The sequence below is a fragment of the Artemia sp. Qi Xiang Cuo genome, chromosome 21 (genome assembly GCF_049724085.1).
Source record: "Artemia sp. Qi Xiang Cuo chromosome 21, ASM4972408v1, whole genome shotgun sequence".
Taxonomy (NCBI): Eukaryota; Metazoa; Arthropoda; class Branchiopoda; order Anostraca; family Artemiidae; genus Artemia; species Artemia sp. Qi Xiang Cuo.
This window is the reverse complement of record NC_142814.1, coordinates 11,213,360-11,231,537: the sequence shown is the minus strand read 5'-3', so window position 1 is coordinate 11,231,537 and position 18,178 is coordinate 11,213,360. Positions and strand designations below refer to the sequence as shown.

The following is an 18,178-nucleotide window of genomic DNA, read 5'->3' as shown; positions in this document are numbered from 1 at the left end:
GTTCAGAATGTTTTAAAATCTCAGAATAGCCTACTCAAAAGAAGAATGCAAGTTGGGTCTGGGTCTATGTATTTAGATCGGTAAAAGACTGGTAATTCTGGCAATCTTCTTGAAGTCAAGTTTAATTCTAACAGAGAAATTACCCAGAATTTGTCCAGAACTGATCTGCAAAGCACACTTGAACCATCATAGCAGTCCTGAGCAGCACTATGGCCACTCAGGACAGAATAAATGGAATCTGCACCAAGCAAGATAGCCTATATGTACCCTACATGGGCTGCCTTTGTCTGGAACTGGGGTATGGAAGGAGAAAAAAAAGAGTTTCTCTGTGCAGTAGGCTATAGCTAACCGGTCAGGAACTCTACTATTTTGCGATAATCACCCAGCCCAGGAAACTTCCTCTAATGAGAGAATCTGTCTCTTGTCAGTAATGCCCAAAGTAAAATTATTCCCAAGCACAGCTAACTTCCACTTAGGAGAAAAAATGGTAGAAATTCTCCCGAGTGGAAATTAGCTCTCTCGGGACTGTATCTCATTTTGGGCATTCACTAAGTAGTAGCATATCCACTTATCAAGCAAAGTTGGCTCTATTGCGCAATAGTCTCAAAAAAGTATAGTTCCTGACTGACTATAACTAGGGTATCCTACTAGGAAGGTTTAAAAGGTCAAGAGGGTTTCAATTTCCTTTAAAGCTATTCTGACTATCGTACAGTAGATTTACACTGGCTTTTTCAGGTTGGTGGAGCCTGTGTCATAGATTAGTTTTGTTTTAATATATCAAAAAGTGTCATAGGCTATATAATTCACATTCGTTTTTTCTTTTCTTTTTTTTTTACTATTGAGATAAAGAAAGCTACAATTAATAATTAAAACTTTATTGAAAAAATCAAACTAGTAATATACGAGATTAATTAAATATAATCTACACAATTATTCAATGTGCTTCACAGGTTCATCTTTTGCTAATATCTCTGTTAAAATGAAATTCTGATTTAAGAAGACCAGCTTTCAACAGTGAAGAGACAGTGAATTTCTTACTTTTTGAAGAAAAGCATACTTTATAGATCCTTTGCTCTAATACACTTATTACGTTTTACTTATCAAGTCTGCTTGCAGGAAGTACCATCATGTCGGACAGCTCGTCATCTTCTGAAACTGACATTGAATATCTTAGTGGGGAAGAAAGGTGGAAAAGAAAGGGAGAAGAAAAAATCCTTCCCAAGAAAGAAGGCTCAGAGGAAATAACCCAAATTCAGACACAGCTGGCTGAAAGTTCCTGAATTTAAAGGGTGGTTTGCAAAGGACAAGTCATCTGGTGAAAAGACTTTCTGTTCACACTGCAGTCAGTCCTTGTGTTGTGATAAATCCAAAATCCGAAAATATGCAAAGAGTACAAAGCACAGTGAAAGTGTAAGGAAATTAGAGGCTTCAAGAAAGCTCACTACAAGGATTGATCATGTCCTTACCACAGACAAAAACGAAGAAGAAAGCCTAAAGGCCAAGTTTGCTGCTTTCATTGTCGAAAACAATCTGCCTTTATCATTTGTAGAAACTCTTGTACCTTTTCTGAAAAGTTTGCCACACAAGGCTGCTGTTGAAAAAATTAGTCTGGGCAAGCAAAATGTGGCAAATGTGATCAGACAGGCATTAGGACCGCACTACAATGAAGTTCTGTGTGATCAGTTGAGTTTGACACCTTTTTCTAGCAGTATTGATGAAACAACTGATGTGGCAGTAAAAAAGCAACTTGCAATTGCAGTTTTGTTCTGCAATAAGGATTTCGAAGTAGAAGTCGAACTTCTAGATATGGTTGAGTGTTCCGACAGGAAGGCGGAAACTATTTTCAATCTGCTATGCAAAGTTTTTGAAGATAAAAAGATACCTACGGAGAACTGGGTTGGGTTCTGTGCAGACACTTGCAATACTATGTTTGGGTGTGAGAACTCCGTTGTCAGCAGAATCAAAGAAAAATTCCCATCTGTGATGTGTGTCAAGTGCAGCAGCCATTCTATTGATTTGGTGGCTTCTTATGCTTGCAAACAATTGCCAAAGCAACTGGAAGATCTACGTCGGACTGTATACAATCACTTCAACATGAGCGCCAAAAGGCGCTCCGAGTTTGAACTACATCAGCTATTTACTGACACCCCAGTCCTGAATGTGCTTGCCCCAGGTCAGACACGTTGGCTATCACTTCGGATGTGCGTTCAGTGACTATTGCAGAATTGGGATGCACTTTGTAGCTACTTTCAGTTAGCTGTAGCTGAAGATCCCACTCACGCAAACGACTGGGCATGGCAAGCCTTAAAGAATCCACTGCTTCGGATTCAGCTTGAGTTCCAGCTCTATGTACTGGAGCTGTTTACAGATTTCAATCTTCTTTTTCAAAGTGAAAAACCTTTGTTCCAAAAAATAAAATTAGAGGTGGAGATACTCTTGAGAAAACTGGCCATGAATTTCATGAAGACCAGCTACGTCAGATCAACCTCGCCTTTGAATCTTGACCCTGACAACGCAATTGAATACCTTGCAGTGGAAAATGTGTACTTGGGAGTTGCAGCTCACGAGTCTCTTCAGACCTTGCAATCAGACCCGAATAAAAAAGCAGATGAACGTGAAGTGAAAGTAATCTATGAATGTGCTCAGAAGTTGTATGTAGAGGCGGTGAAGCAAATCAAGCAGCGATTTTCATTTGAAGATGAACTGTTTACATTGTGCGAAATACTTGACCCTGTGAAAGCTTTATATATCAGTGCTGTCACTTTTCTCCAAAAGAGCCTTCAGCAGTGTAAGGCACCATCGTGGGTTGCACGAAAAATTATAGAAGAATGGCGGAGTCTACTGATCTTTGATCTTCCAGATGTGACAGACGTCTGCGATTTCTGGCTCCATGTGGCTTCTTTGAAAACTCCAAATCGTACACAGAGATTCCCAAACATAGTTGGGGCTGTGCAGTATCTTTTGACCTTGCCGTTTTCGAACGCAGTTGTAGAGCGGTTCTTTTCTACGTTGAAAGACGTGAAAACAGATCTTAGGAATTCGCTCAAAAGTGTTACCCTTACCTCTATCATGCAGGCCAAGTCTGGCATGAAAGGAAAGAAACATGTGCCCCGAGACTTAGATGTCGATGCTCCCCTCTTAAAACGACTCGAGTGGGTTAGAGCAAACACGACGGCAGACGAGTGCATTCAGTCGAGTGGAACTGCAGCTTTAGTTTAAGTTAGGTTCATATGAACGACGTAAGAGGGTAAAGAGCATAAGTGAATGTTTAAGCTGCAAGTATCTCTCCTAAAAGAAAACAGAAATCGAAAACCCTGTTTTGCATTACTTTTCCACTGTTTTGGATGTCTCGTACACGGCGAAAATCACCGGGCTGATCTTGAGAGCAGAAAAGAGATACATTTTCTTATGCTTCTACAATTAGGCTTACATCGCTCGTTTGGGCATAGTCCTATGGACTTGTGCAATCTACAAGGTAGCAGCAACAGCGTTTTTTTTTCTTCTTTTGAATATGCAAAACTATGGCCAAAGACTGCCATACTTGTTTACATTAATAGTCTGATTTTTGATACCAGTTTTACAATAAATGAATACTCATGAGTAGCTAAGCATTTTTGAAATCGTAACTGCGTTCGTCACCTTCGTAGAGAGCCTGTACTGGACTGGACCATTAGGCCCATAAGGTATGACACTGTCTAAAACGTGGTCAAGATCGCCACACAGCAGCCCAAGAAGAAGTAGAAGTTGCTCTTGGCCATTTGATCCGATGGAAAAATAGGCAAAGCAGAAGGTAAAATAGTATGGAAAACAAACTAAACAGGCTTTTTTTACGCCCAGTAGAGGGATTATTAACCCAGACTGATGACATAGTCCGACGCTGGAAAGAGCATTTTAGCGAGGTACTAAATCAGATGCCTCCCACAACTACTTTAAATATCCCTGAAGAACCACTGTTCGATCTTGGAATATGTCCTGGACCTCTCATACTTATTGAAGTCAAGGAGGCCCTAAAGACTTTGAAAAACGGAAAGGCTGCAGGCAATGATGGTATATCACCAGAATTACTGAAGTACGGTAGAAACACCCTAGCCAAACCCATATTTAAACTTCTTTCCCGTGTTTGGGATGAAGAAAAAGTCCCTAGTGAATGGTCGAAGGCAGTAATTGTAAAACTCTTCAAAAAAGGACAAAAGACTAAGTGTGATAATTGGAGAGGTATTGCTTTACAGTCTGTTGGCTGCAAAGTTCTGTGCCAAATAATTCTTAACAGGATTCAAAGTAAAGTGGAGAAAGTTCTGAGAGATGAGCAGCACGGATTCCGCCAGAATAGATCGTGTTGCGACCTTATATTTAGCCTGAGAGTCCTGCTGGATGAATCCAATGAATGGCAAGTTCAGCTACTTATAGTATTTATGGATATTCTCAAAGCTTTTGACTCGATACATCGCAGAACCATATAGAAGATTTTAGTGCATTATGGAATTCCGACCAAAATTGTAAATATAATTGAAGCGCTATATCATGATATCATGTGAGCAGCACAGACAAAGGGTAGTCTAATGGAGTGGTTTTCTGTTCAGTCATGTGTAAGGCAGGGCTGCATTCAATCACCATTACTGTTTGCCATAGTGATTGATTTTGTTCTCCGTGGATGCAGTTTTAGTGGCGGTTTAAAATTAAATCCACTGAGAGAACTCAATGATGGTGATTTTGCTGACGATGTTGCGCTTATTACCCACGACCCTGAAGATATGCAACGCAACATTAATGAACTCGGTCGTATGGCAAATGCTGTCGGACTCTCCATAAATGCTAACAAGACCAACTCAATGTCGAATGCAGTCATACCTGACTTAGCCGAAGGACTTTTGGTTAACAACGAGGAAATTGAGGAAGTGAGAGAGTTCAAGTATCTCGGCATCATTCTTACGCAAGATGCCAATTCCGAAAGAGAAATACTGTGCCGAATAACATTGGCTAGGTCTGCTTTCAGCTACCTTAGAAATGTTTGGAGAAATAATAAATATTCCCAGAAGTTAAAGCTTAGAATTTATAATAGCAATGTGGTCTCTGTCCTTATGTACGGCTGCGAAACTTGGAGCATCACTGCTCAACTAGAACGACGACTCCAGGCATTCGACAATAAGTGCCTAAGGTCTATCCTAAATATACATTGGACAGAAAGAATACGAAATGATGAAATATATCGTATGACAAATCATACCCCCATCCTTGATCTTATTAGAAAGCGGCGATGGATGTATTGGGGGCATATGATGCGAATGGGGGAAGGAAGGCTGCCGCACGATGCATAGTGTTGGACACCCCCCGGTCTCCGCAAATCAGGGAGACCGAAAATGACCCTTGGCAGGTCGCTAATGAAGGAGGCGAAGCTGGCGATGTCCTCGTTGGAGGAGCTATGGTTGAAGGCTCAGGACAGGTCGTCGTGGCGAATCACTGTTGCTGCCTTATGCGCCCCCAGGCGTAGGAGGACCTAAGTCTAAGTAAGTAAGTAGAGGGATTTTGGTTCACAATTTCGGTTTTTCGTCGAAATTCCGAATTCGGTGCAACTTCATTTTCTTCTTGAAGCGGTTGACGGCGTTTTGAAAACATAGTGTCTTGACTAGTGGTCCACGACGTCTGAACCGCAAACAGCTGCGTCGTCAGCGCAAGGAATTTCTAGCGCGGCTGCGTGCTAAAAGAAGGGCCAAAAGGATGAAAGCGGGAGTAGTGCGATAGGATTGGGGAACTAAAAGGCGACTCACTGCATCCTTTTTTGCCAAACACAACAGCAAGCTGAAATTGCCAAAATCATTTGCAGAAGAAGACGTTTGAGAAACCATTTTGAGGCGTTTTGAAGGTCTATAAATAGTGTAGAAAATGAGAAGCTTCATTCTTGAAGTCGGACTTTTGTCAGATTTTTTGGTTCGATTCGGACATTTGTCGGATTTCGGACTACCAAAGTGTCGGAAAAATAGTCGGATTTTCTGTGGTCGGGTGTCGGAAATTTCAGGATTTTCAAAAAGACAGAACAGAAATCTAGTAGGAACAAAGTGGAAGCACTGCTGACGCGTGATGAAAACAGGTTTACAATGCCTTCTGGGATATAAACAAAGGCAAGAACTGTATTTAAATTGTTGTTTTTTGGGGTTTATGGGGGGGGAGGTACCTAGGTTAGGTTACGTATTTAATATATTCTATGCTTTACCCCCCCCCATAATGTTCAAATAAATAGCCGAAGTTTTTTCCAAAACTATTATATATTGATCCTATTTTATTTTATTTCATTAGCATTAACCAGACTTGCACTATATAAAAGAGTCCTTTAATAGAAGAGTACCAAAATTACTTTCTATTTATTAATTATTTATATATAATTAATTATTTTTAATCAATTATTTAAATTATTGAATTGTTATTAGTTACTTTAATTTAATTGTTAGCCTATTATCTAATTATCTTTTGATTTATTTTATTAATTAATCAATAACTTGTTAATTATTTTCAATTATTAACCGCATTCTCTACTTTATTAATAAAATTACAAAAAATGATTATAACCGTTAGATTATTTGTTTGAAATTTTGCGCCCCAAAATTTCTGCGCCCAGGACAAGCGCCCCTCTGTCCCTCCTCTAAAACCGACTCTGTATTTACCCAAATACAACTTAGGCAAAAAAAAAATACAAAAGGTACCAACTTTAAAACCAATTATTAAGGACTTTTATTCAGTTTCATCGCATTTACAAGTTGTATAATTACAACCCTTCTTAGTTTTATTTCACTAAACCATTCGCATCTCGTAAACACTATATTTCACACAATTAAATATGCCTGCGTAGCGCAGTGGATAGCGCGTCGGACTTCTAATCCGAAGGTCGCGGGTTCGACTCCCGCCGTAGGTACTTTTTATCCCAGCATGAACAAATCAGAATAGAAGTATTAAGAATTTAAAGATTTCTCGCTACATGATATTTTTGTTAATCAGATCTAAAGTAAACTCAAAGCAAACAAAAGAGGTGCATCTTTAGGGTGCGCGACGCAAAAACTAGTTTATCAGAGCTTACTAAAATACTCCTTTTCACAGCTCTATTTCCTTAGTGTAGAAAATATATCAAACTAATAGCCATTTCTGCAAGTTTGTGCTTCAGGAAAAAAAACTTTCCCCAAAAATAATTATATGCCACTAAACCAATATTTACCCCCTCCCACCCAAAATTGCCTAGATTTTCTGCGATTCCAAGGGTGTCTCAGACCCTTCTTTGTTCACATTAAAACTAGACGAGGGCCAAAATTCGTCTTTTGTTCTATAAATTAATAATAAATAAATTAATAAATTATTAAATTAATAGACAATAGATAACTAATAAAATAAATTAATAATCACAACCAGTGATGAAACTGATGAAAGAGAACTAAGAAATTAATCTGAAAAACAGTGCTGGATAGGATATGGTCTGTTAACCTATTTTACTTGTTTAATTGAATTCAATTGGAACTTTGGAACAGGAACCCACGCAAAGACATCCCCCCCCCCAAAAAAAAAACAACAATTGTTTCAATAATTTCATATTCAGCGTATAATTCGTACTTTGTATTGTTTTAATTCCCCCCCTCCCAACAAAAGCTACTGAATATGTACCCAGACTGGAAATATTGTTTTGTTTAATTATTTTAAATAGCTGAAGTTCAGCTTGCTTGGTTTACGTTCTCTTTGTCTCTTTAATTAGTCTAACTAAAGTCCACCCTCTATACGCTGAAACATTTCAGTGCACAGAAACGAAATAAAACAAGGGACATTGCAAGAAAGGGCCGTATGCAGGATTCTTGTTTGGGGGGTTGGTAGGTACAAAAAGCTTAAAAAACGGATCAAAATGTTGTTTATATGCATTTTTGTTACGTTTTTCGGAATGGCGAGATATAGCCGGTTTCTTAAGCTATACGTGAGCCTTCCTAAATGGCCAGATATATCCGGCTTCTTAAGCTATACGTGAGCCTTCCTAAATGACCAGACATAGCCGGCTTCTTAAGCTATACGTGAGCCTTCCTAAATGACCAGACATAACCGGCTTCTTAAGCTATACGTGAGCCTTCCTAAATGGCCAGATATAGCCGGCTTCTTAAGCTATACGTGACCCTTCCTAAATGGCCAGATATATCCGGCTTCTTAAGCTATACATGAGCCTTTCTAAATGACCAGATATATCCGGCTTCTTAAGCTATACGTGAGCCTTCCTAAATGACCAGACATAGCCGGCTTCTTAAGCTATACGTGAGCCTTCCTAAATGTCCAGACATAGCCGGATTCTTAAGCTATACGTGAGCCTTCCTAAATGTCCAGATATAGCCGGTTTCTTAAGCTATACGTGACCCTTCCTAAATGTCCAGATATAACTGGCTTCTTAAGCTATACATGAGCCTTTCTAAATGACCAGATATATCAGGCTTCTTAAGCTATACGTGAGCCTTCCTAAATGTCCAGACATATCCGGCTTCTTAAGCTAAACGTGAGCCTTCCTAAATGGCCAGATATAGCCGGATTCTTAAGCTATACGTGACCCTTCCTAAATGGCCAGATATATCCGGCTTCTTAAGCTATACATGAGCCTTTCTAAATGACCAGATATATCTGTCTTCTTAAGCTATACGTGAGCCTTTCTATATGTCCAGACATAGCCTGCTTCTTAAGCTATCCTTGAGCCTTCCTAAATGTCCAGATATATCCGGATTCTTAAGCTATACATGAGCCTTCCTAAATGGCCAGACATATCCGGCTTCTTAAGCTATACTTGAGCCTTCCTAAATGGCCAGATATATCCGGCTTCTTAAGCTATACGTGAACCTTCCTAAATGACCAGACAGAGCCGGCTTCTTAAGCTATACGTGACCCTTCCTACATGGCCAGATATAGCCGGCTTCTTAAGCTATACATGAGCCTTTCTAAATGTCCAGATATATCCGGCTTCTTAAGCTATACGTGAGCCTTTCTGAATGACCAGATATATCCGGCTTCTTAAGCTATACGTGAGCCTTCCTAAATGGCCAGATATATCCGGCTTCTTAAGCTATACATGAACCTTCCTAAATGACCAGACATAGCCGGCTTCTTAAGCTATACGTGAGCCTTCCTAAATGGCCAGATATATCCGGCTTCTTAAGCTGTACGTGAGCCTTCCTAAATGACCAGACATAGCCGGCTTCTTAAGATATACGTGAGCCTTCCTAAATGGCCAGATATATCCGGCTTCTTAAGCTGTACGTGAGCCTTCCTAAATGACCAGACATAGCCGGCTTCTTAAGCTATACCTGAGCCTTCCTAAATGACCAGATATATCCGGCTTCTTAAGCTATACGTGAGCCTTCATAAATGGCCAGATATAGCCGTCTTCTTAAGCTATACGTGAGCCTTCCTAAATGGCCAGATATATCCGGCTTCTTAAGCTATACGTGAGCCTTCCTAAATGACCAGAAATAGCCGGTTTCTTAAGCTGTACTTGAGCCTTCCTCAATGACCAGAGATAGCCGGCTTCTTAAGCTATACGTGAGCCTTCCTAAATGGCCAGATATATCCGGCTTCTTAAGCTGTACGTGAGCCTTTATAAATGACCAGACATAGCCGGCTTCTTAAGCTATACGTGAGCCTTCCTAAATGACCAAACATAGCCGGCTTCTTAAGCTCTACGTGAGCCTTCCTAAATGGCCAGATATATCCGGCTTCTTAAGCTATACATGAGCCTTCCTAAATGACCAGACATAGCCGGCTTCTTAAGCTATACGTGAGCCTTCCTAAATGGCCAGATATATCCGGCTTCTTAAGCTTTACGTGAACCTTTCTAAATGACCAGATATAGCCGGCTTCTTTAGCTTTATGTGAGCCTTCCTAACTGACCAGATATATCCGGCTTCTTAAGCTGTACGTGAGCCTTCCTAAATGACCAGACATAGCCGGCTTCTTAAGCTATACATGAGCCTTTCTAAATGACCAGATATATCCGGCTTCCTAAGCTATACGTGAGCCTTTCTAAATGGACAGATATAGCCAACTTCTTAAGCTATACGTGAGCCTTCCTAAATGACCAGATATATCCAGCTTCTTTAGCTATAATTGAGCCTTCTTAAATGTCCAGAAATAGCCGGCTTCTTAAGCTATACGTTATCCTTACTAAATGACCATATATAGCCGGCTTCTTAAGCTATACGTGAGCCTTCCTAAATGGCCAGATATATCCGGCTTCTTAAGCTATACATGAGCCTTTCTAAATGACCAGATATATCCGGCTTCTTAAGCTATACGTGAGCCTTCCTAAATGACCAGACATAGCCGGCTTCTTAAGCTATACGTGAGCCTTCCTAAATGGCCAGATATAGCCGGTTTCTTAAGCTATACGTGACCCTTCCTAAATGTCCAGATATATCTGGCTTCTTAAGCTATACCTGAGCCTTTCTAAATGACCAGATATATCCGGCTTCTTAAGCTATACGTGAGCCTTCCTAAATGACCAGACATAGCCGGCTTCTTAAGCTATACGTGACCCTTCCTAAATGGCCAGATATATCCGGCTTCTTAAGCTATACATGAGCCTTCCTAAATGACCAGACATAGCCGGCTTCTTAAGCTATACGTGAGCCTTCCTAAATGGCCAGATATATCCGACTTCTTAAGCTATACATGAACCTTCCTAAATGACCAGACATAGCCGGATTCTTAAGCTATACGTGAGCCTTCCTAAATGGCCAGATATAGCCGGCTTCTTAAGCTATACATGAGCCTTTCTAAATGTCCAGATATATCCGGCTTCTTAAGCTATACGTGAGCCTTTCTTAATGACCAGAAATATCCGGCTTCTTAAGCTATACGTGAGCCTTCCTAAATGGCCAGATATATCCGGCTTCTTAAGCTATACGTGAGCCTTCCTAAATGACCAGACATAGCCGGCTTCTTAAGCTATACGTGAGCCTTACTAAATGGCCAGATATATCCGGATTCTTAAGCTGTACGTGAGCCTTCCTAAATGACCAGAAATAGCCGGCTTCTTAAGCTATACGTGAGCCTTACTAAATGTCCAGAAATATCCGTCTTCTTAAGCTGTACGTGAGCCTTCCTAAATGACCAGACATAGCCGGCTTCTTAAGCTATACGTGAGCCTTACTAAATGACCAGAAATATCCGGCTTCTTAAGCTATACGTGAGCCTTCCTAAATGACCAGAAATAGCCGACTTCTTAAGCTATACGTGAGCCTTCCTAAATGGCCAGATATATCCGGCTTCTTAAGCTATACGTGAGCCTTCCTAAATGACCAGACATAGCCGGTTTCTTAAGCTGTACATGAGCCTTCCTAAATGACCAGACATAGCCGGCTTCTTAAGCTATACGTGAGCCTTCCTAAATGGCCAGATATATCCGGCTTCTTAAGCTTTACGTGAGCCTTCCTAAATGACCAGACATAGCCGGCTTCTTAAGCTATACGTGAGCCTTCCTAAATGGCCAGAACTAGCCGGCTTCTTATGCTCTACGTGAGCCTTCCTAAATGCCCAGATATATCCGGCTTCTTAAGCTATACATGAACCTTCCTAAATGACCAGACATAGCCGGCTTCTTAAGCTATACGTGAGCCTTCCTAAATGGCCAGATATATCCGGCTTCTTAAGCTGTACGTGAGCCTTTCTAAATGACCAGATATAGCCGGCTTCTTAAGCTATACGTGAGCCTTCCTAAATGGCCAGATATATCCGGCTTCTTAAGCTGTACGTGAGCCTTCCTAAATGACCAGACATAGCCGGCTTCTTAAGCTATACATGAGCCTTTCTAAATGACCAGATATATCCGTCTTCTTAAGCTATACGTGAGCCTTTCTAAATGGCCAGATATAGCCGACTTCTTAAGCTATACGTGAGCCTTACTAAATGGCCAGATATATCCTGATTCTTAAGCTTTACGTGAGCCTTCCTACATGCCCAGATATAGCCGGCTTCTTAAGCTATACGTGAGCCTTCCTAACTGTCCAGATATATCCTTATTCTTAATCTGTACGTGATCCGTTCTAACTGCCCAGACATAGCCGGCTTCTTAAGCTCTACATGAGCCATTCTAAATGACCAGAAATATCCGGCTTCCTAAGCTATACGTGAGCCTTCCTAAATGGCCAGATATAGCCGACTTCTTAAGCTATACGTGAGCCTTCCTAAATGGCCAGATATATCCGGCTTCTTAAGCTATACGTGAGCCTTCCTAAATGACCAGAAATAGCCGGTTTCTTAAGCTATACGTGAGCCTTTCTAAATGACCAAATATAGCCGGATTCTTAAGCTTTACCTGAGCCTTACTAAATGTCCAGATATATCCGGCTTCTTAAGCTGTACATGAACCTTTTTAAATGACCAGATATATCCGGCTTCTTAAGCTATACGTGAGGCCTTCCTAAATGACCAGATATATCCGGCTTCTTAAGCTATACGTGAACCTTCCTAAATGACCAAACATAGCCGGCTTCTTAAGCTATACGTGAGCCGCCGGGATACGGCCTTGTTGAAAGGCAAAGTAAATGACTTGGATGCTGCAGAGAGTAGGCCTAAATAAGATGTTAAATATGTCTTAAAATACAATAAAACTGGAATTAGCTTGAAGTGTCAACACAATTTTACTACAACATAATAAATGGTTTTTATCGCTCTTTTCTTTACCTAATATGCTTTTCTTTGTTAGAGTTGAAAAAAACTTAGCATCCTATCCACAAGGCCAACACTATATTTGGCGAAGATTCAGCACAATTTTAGTGTGCTTTTTTTAGTTCTAGTCGTGACATCTGGATTTGTTTTGGCATCAAGTTGCTAAAATTATTTTTGATCTCAGACCATCTGCCTCAACATCCGCTCAGTAGACAAGAAACAGTGAGTTGAAAATAAGGATTTTCCCATTTAAAATGGTGTCATTGAGACAACTCATGGTCAAACCCAAATCAATTAAAAGAGCTCTAAAATCCAATGGGGACTTATGCTACCAAATTCACCAAATTCTTCATTTATTTGCACCCTTATAGACAGCGTACTTTGAAATCTAAAGAAAAGGCCCCTCCCAGTCGTTAAAAGTTGAGTGCATTTGACTCAACTTGGCTCAGCATGATGGATTCAATGTAATTCTATTTAATAAATAAACTGAGAAAAATCCAAAGTTAAATTAGTTGCGTCCAATCAGAGGCAACGCTATAGCATTGCCTATAGTGAAGGCCATACTGCTCCAATATTTTATTATTTTTTTTTCCCAGAGGGACTTCATATTGAAGGGGTCGTCGTATAAACTTCAAAGGGGGCTCATTCGATTGGAAATCAAGAGTTCTAGTGCTCTTTTCAAGAACCAAAAGTGATCGGAGTGCAAAAAGCCCCCCCCCCCCGCCCTCTTTTCCCCCAATACATCTGCTAATGCTATGAATTGCTTCAAGTACCAAGGACAGTGAAAATAAAATGTAATTGAATTGGTGAAGTGGACACAACCATATTACCTCTTAAAATGCAGGAAAAAATTTGGTAGTCCAGTCTTTAATGGAAAAGAAAATTTCATATGCAGTTGTGCAGTTGATACTAGCAGTGGGCGCAAAATAAAAAAAGAAGAAGCGAGGGTGAAAACTCGGCAAGAAATAGAGCCAAACAACTTTAGCCCTTTGAAGGTGAAGTTGTCAAACAACTTTAGCTCGTTGAAGGTGAAGTTGTCAAACAATTTTAGCAGTTTGAAGGTGAAGTTGTCAAACAACTTTAGCCCTTTGAAGGTGAAGTTGTCAAACAACTTTAGCCCTTTGAAGGTGAAGTTGTCAAGCAAATTTAGCCCTTTAAAGGTGAAGTTGTCAAACAATTTTAGCCATTTGAAGGTCAAGTTGGGAACCAACAAATTGTAAATGTTTGAATTTTCACGGACGAAGATTTAAGGCATTTTTCTCTTTAATCAAATAAAAGCTTGGTACAGCATTGTTTTATATGCTGCCTGAATAAAGACCACTTTTGACGTCATTTACAAAATAAATAAACGTAAAATAAATAAAAAACATCAGTAGACTCTTCTTAGGAACACATTAGCAATGATGTAGGCTTTCCAAATCAAGCTCACGCCATCTCAATATTCTAATTCTGTAACACAGGTGAGACGCTCAATTCCACGAGCGTACAAATCAGTTAGAAATTCGGGCCTGTTTTCAGCAAGTATGACTATGATATGGCTCGAGCATCACTAATAATTAATGCTGTAATATTTGAATAATAGGAGAGAAAAAAGAAAAAGTAAAGTGAGAATACCGGTAAATCATCGTATTACGAACAAAAGTTCAAATAGGGATGGATAAGTCCTTTTATTAGATAGTGAAAAACAGATGCAAAATATTCTGGATATTTCGACGACATACATCAGTGATCATCATCAGCAGATAAAGCGATCGCTGATGTATGCGGTCGCAATATCCAGAATTTTTGTATTTGCTTTTTCACTGTCTAATAAAAGGACTTATCCCTATTTGAACTTTTATTTGTTCGTCATAGAAAGGCAGTGTGGTCTTCGAAAAATAAATCATCGTGTTTTATAAAACTTTTTTTTTAGAGAGCATGGAAGTTAATCTTTGCGAGCCGCGCATATGAAACAATCAACCTTACCAATTAGGTAGAATTTCTCCTATCTTATATGCCAATAAACTTGTGGCACTTTCACTAGCAGTTTGAAGGACTTGAAACCCCGCTTTTTCGGCACATTTTTTCATCCGTCGTCTATCGTCTATCGACCAGCCTAATGGAACGGCTATACAGCAAGGATACTCCTTCTCACTTCCTCCAGCAAAATGTGTGGCGATCTCTAAAATAAAAAATAAAACGTGGAAGAAATTTCCAAAAAAACGCTTTTATTCCCAAATAAAATAACAAGTGAAAAATAAAATGTTTTTTGCAGCCTGGAAACATTGGAATTCTAAACCAAAAATAAAAGCTAATAGCAACTAAAAAAGGGCGGAGGGCAAACATGAGACAAAAATTAATTCCAGGATTTTTTTCCAAATTCTGATCATTCATTTAAGCGCTCAAATCAGATGCGATTTTTCTGTGAAATACAATATAGATTAATCATTTGACTAAACTTTTAGAAGTGTAGTGAAAGCTTATATAATATTCCAACCATTCTAACCACGCCAGAGGCCATTGCTCAACCATATCAAATCTTCTGGCCAGTTTATATAGGCTTAGATAGTAGTACAAATAGTATGCGTGTCACTCGAGGTAGACCCTGAAAGTGTTACCCCATATCAAAGTTCAATAAATAATTCCCGCTCACAATCGCCCAGTCCTAGCCGAGTGGTTGGCGCGCTAGATTTGGAATCCTTTGTCCGAGGGGTATGGGTTCGATTCCTGGTATGGCCGGTTATTCGGTTTCGGACGGGGGTCAGTGGCGTGATTCTGTAAGATCAGCCAGAGTCGATCCAGTTTTAAATGGATATCTGGAGAAATCCTGGGATGGTAAGCAGGAAGGGTGTGCAAAAGCACAGGATGGCTGGCCTCCAACCCCAAATTGCACTTCCTGGCTGAAGGGCCTCGAAACAGAGATCAGCACCGCCTATTTAGAATTTAAAAGTCTTGTGCCGTATCCTTTACCTTTTACCCACCGTCTTGATTATTTACTCCCCTTCAAATTATTTTTTGTTGTATAATTCAGGAAAAAAAAAACAACACAGAAACAATTAATCTGATCATTATATGAACTGAAAAGAGTAATAATAGTAGTAGGAAAACTTGAATTAAAAAAAATGTCTCTTATTCCTGGGTTATTTATTCACAAACAAATAAAACCGAAGACATTGCCTCCAACTATGTCGGCCTCTATTTAGGCGGGACGTAAATAACAACATTTAGAAATAGCATATACAGAAGTTGAAACCGTAAGAATCAAAGAAATCCCATAAAAACATTGCCACAAATTATTAAAACCAAAACACTTGCAACAAAATTGGAGAACTTAAGCTTTGATCCTGTTTGGCTTAAAATTCATATCTTTTAGTAAGTAAATAAAAATTTATTTCCCTTCATAATTCAAAGACAAAGGACAGCGTAAAAAATAAAAACGACAAAGAAAAAAGGAAGCACACAAAGAAATATTCACTTCAATGTTGCCACATATTACAGAGGCCAGGAACCCCAAGGGTAGGCCAAACTAAGAAGACTCCTTAGTTCGACCTCAGTTGCTATTATGGGGTCTAATTAGGTATATCTGTTACCGTAAATATCCGTAAATTGGTAAATGTCGACCTTCATCGGTGAATGTTTGAAATACCCTTTTTTCTCCTTGGATTTAGTCAGTGTTGCCAGTCAACTTTTTCAATTTAATGCAAGTTGTGATGATAACATGTTAGGTTCGGTTAGATTAGGTTTGGTTAAGTGAGGTTAGGTTGGGTTACTTTAGTTTATGTTAGGTTTTTAACCCATTTCTGATATTTATAACCAACTTTATCCTAATCTAACTTAACCTGAACGAACATAATCTAACCTAACCTAACTTTTACCATCATATCTTGCATAAGACTGAAAAAGCTTTCTCGCAAAGCCAATTGAATCTAAGTAGAGAAAAAGGAATTTCGAACATTCACCGTTGAAGCCCAGACCCGGAATATCGTATCTAGCAGGCTTCCTTCCTATAGCCCCATCAGATATACGATTTTTCAATATTAGAAAGTACAATCGAAAATGATCAATAGTTAAAACACGGAGGCCTGACAAATGCTTATGAGAAAAACAAACTCTATTAAAAAAAAGTGACCCCCAGCAGGTCTTCATTTTCGATGAACAGGCACACGAGTGAGAACTCTTTTGTTTTCTAAGATTTCGACTTATCAGCAAACGTAGAATCTTCATATATAGAGATAGTAAAATTACAGATCTCCTAAACCAGCAAGCCTGCTAATCCGACTTTCAAATTAAATCGTTTTTTAAAATAAAAAGCAATACTCTTGACATTCCGAATTGAAAGATATTCACATTCACGTTCAAAAATATAAAAATTTGATATCGAAATACAGACGTCTGAAACGTAGGTGCTTCGAAGGACAGAGGAAGATCTGTTAAGTGTTCTGCCGGTAAGTGTTAGTTACCCATTTGACTTACCGCATGTCAAACAACAAGCTGTACAAAAAATATTCGTTGATCTTACTTCTTAGGGCTATAATAAAAGAAAGTTGAAATGGCTAGGACACGTTATGCGGATGAAGAATGACACAATGCCAAAGATTGTTATTTTGGCAATCCATCTGAAAACAAGACTATTTGTCTTGACTTTTTCTCCAATTATTATTATTATTATTTATTTCTAACCCCCACTATACAGAGGTACAATACGTGGGGTATCACAAAAAAAAAACACATATAAATGCAACGCAAATCCATATAGAAATCAAAGAATACAAGTTACAGAGTAACACATAAAATTTAAAAGAAACTAAAACAAAAGAGAAATAGCATAAAAGGAGGTAAAAAGAAGAAAAAAAAACTCACAACTTGCAGAATCTAATAAGCAGTAACATACAGAAATATGGACACAAGCTGCCATTATCGTTATCATTATTTGATTTTTACTCACTCTTTACAATACTAAAAAATGTGGAGTGACCACAGAGAGAAAACCAAACAAAAAAATTAATGAAAAAAAACTTACGACTGAAAAAACTTGATAAGGTGATGGTGCGGAGAAAAACGGATAAAAGCGGTATTTGAAAGCTTTCTGTGTAGTACTTCCAGTTTTAAAGTCACATCAGGAATAAGAGATGTATTAATAATTACCCGTTTATTAGTCCAAGGTGGAAGAAACAACAAAAATTTACAAAATCTAAAATTATTAATCTGGATTTTTTTTAACTCATTTTTCTTAACAAAAATGATGGCAACTTGATTTTAATTCAAAATCAAGTTACCATCAAGCCATTGGCCAATTGGAGACAAAGCCAAGACAGACAGTCTGAGTGAAAGGCATAGCTGGCATAACCCATTTTCAGAATTGTATCTTCCACAGAAATATAAGATATAATAGAGGGTCAGCGCTCGTCACTCAACATTGAAAACGTTAACGCAGGAGAAGCCGGCTATATCTGCCCAGTTAAGAAGGCTCACGTATAGCTTAAGAAGCAGGCTATATCTGGCCATTTAGGAAGGCTCACGTATAGCTTAAGAA

General features: G+C 39.1%; 1 protein-coding gene and 1 non-coding gene across 3 annotated transcripts in view; one reads left to right on the top strand and one right to left on the bottom strand.

Annotated features, from left to right (window-relative positions):
* The window catches only part of LOC148939232 (heat shock 70 kDa protein 14-like), an 82,461-nt gene that overhangs the window by 32,180 nt on the left and 32,103 nt on the right, over positions 1–18,178 (bottom strand). For both annotated transcript variants that reach the window (XM_089107061.1, XM_089107062.1), the window contains exon 5: positions 14,632–14,827. In XM_089107061.1, coding sequence (XP_088963187.1) covers positions 14,632–14,827 — 196 coding nt within the window. The remainder of the gene's footprint in view (positions 1–14,631; positions 14,828–18,178) is intronic.
* TRNAR-UCU (transfer RNA arginine (anticodon UCU)) lies at positions 6,832–6,904 on the top strand. The gene has a single exon. It is a non-coding gene; the product is annotated as a tRNA-Arg (tRNA).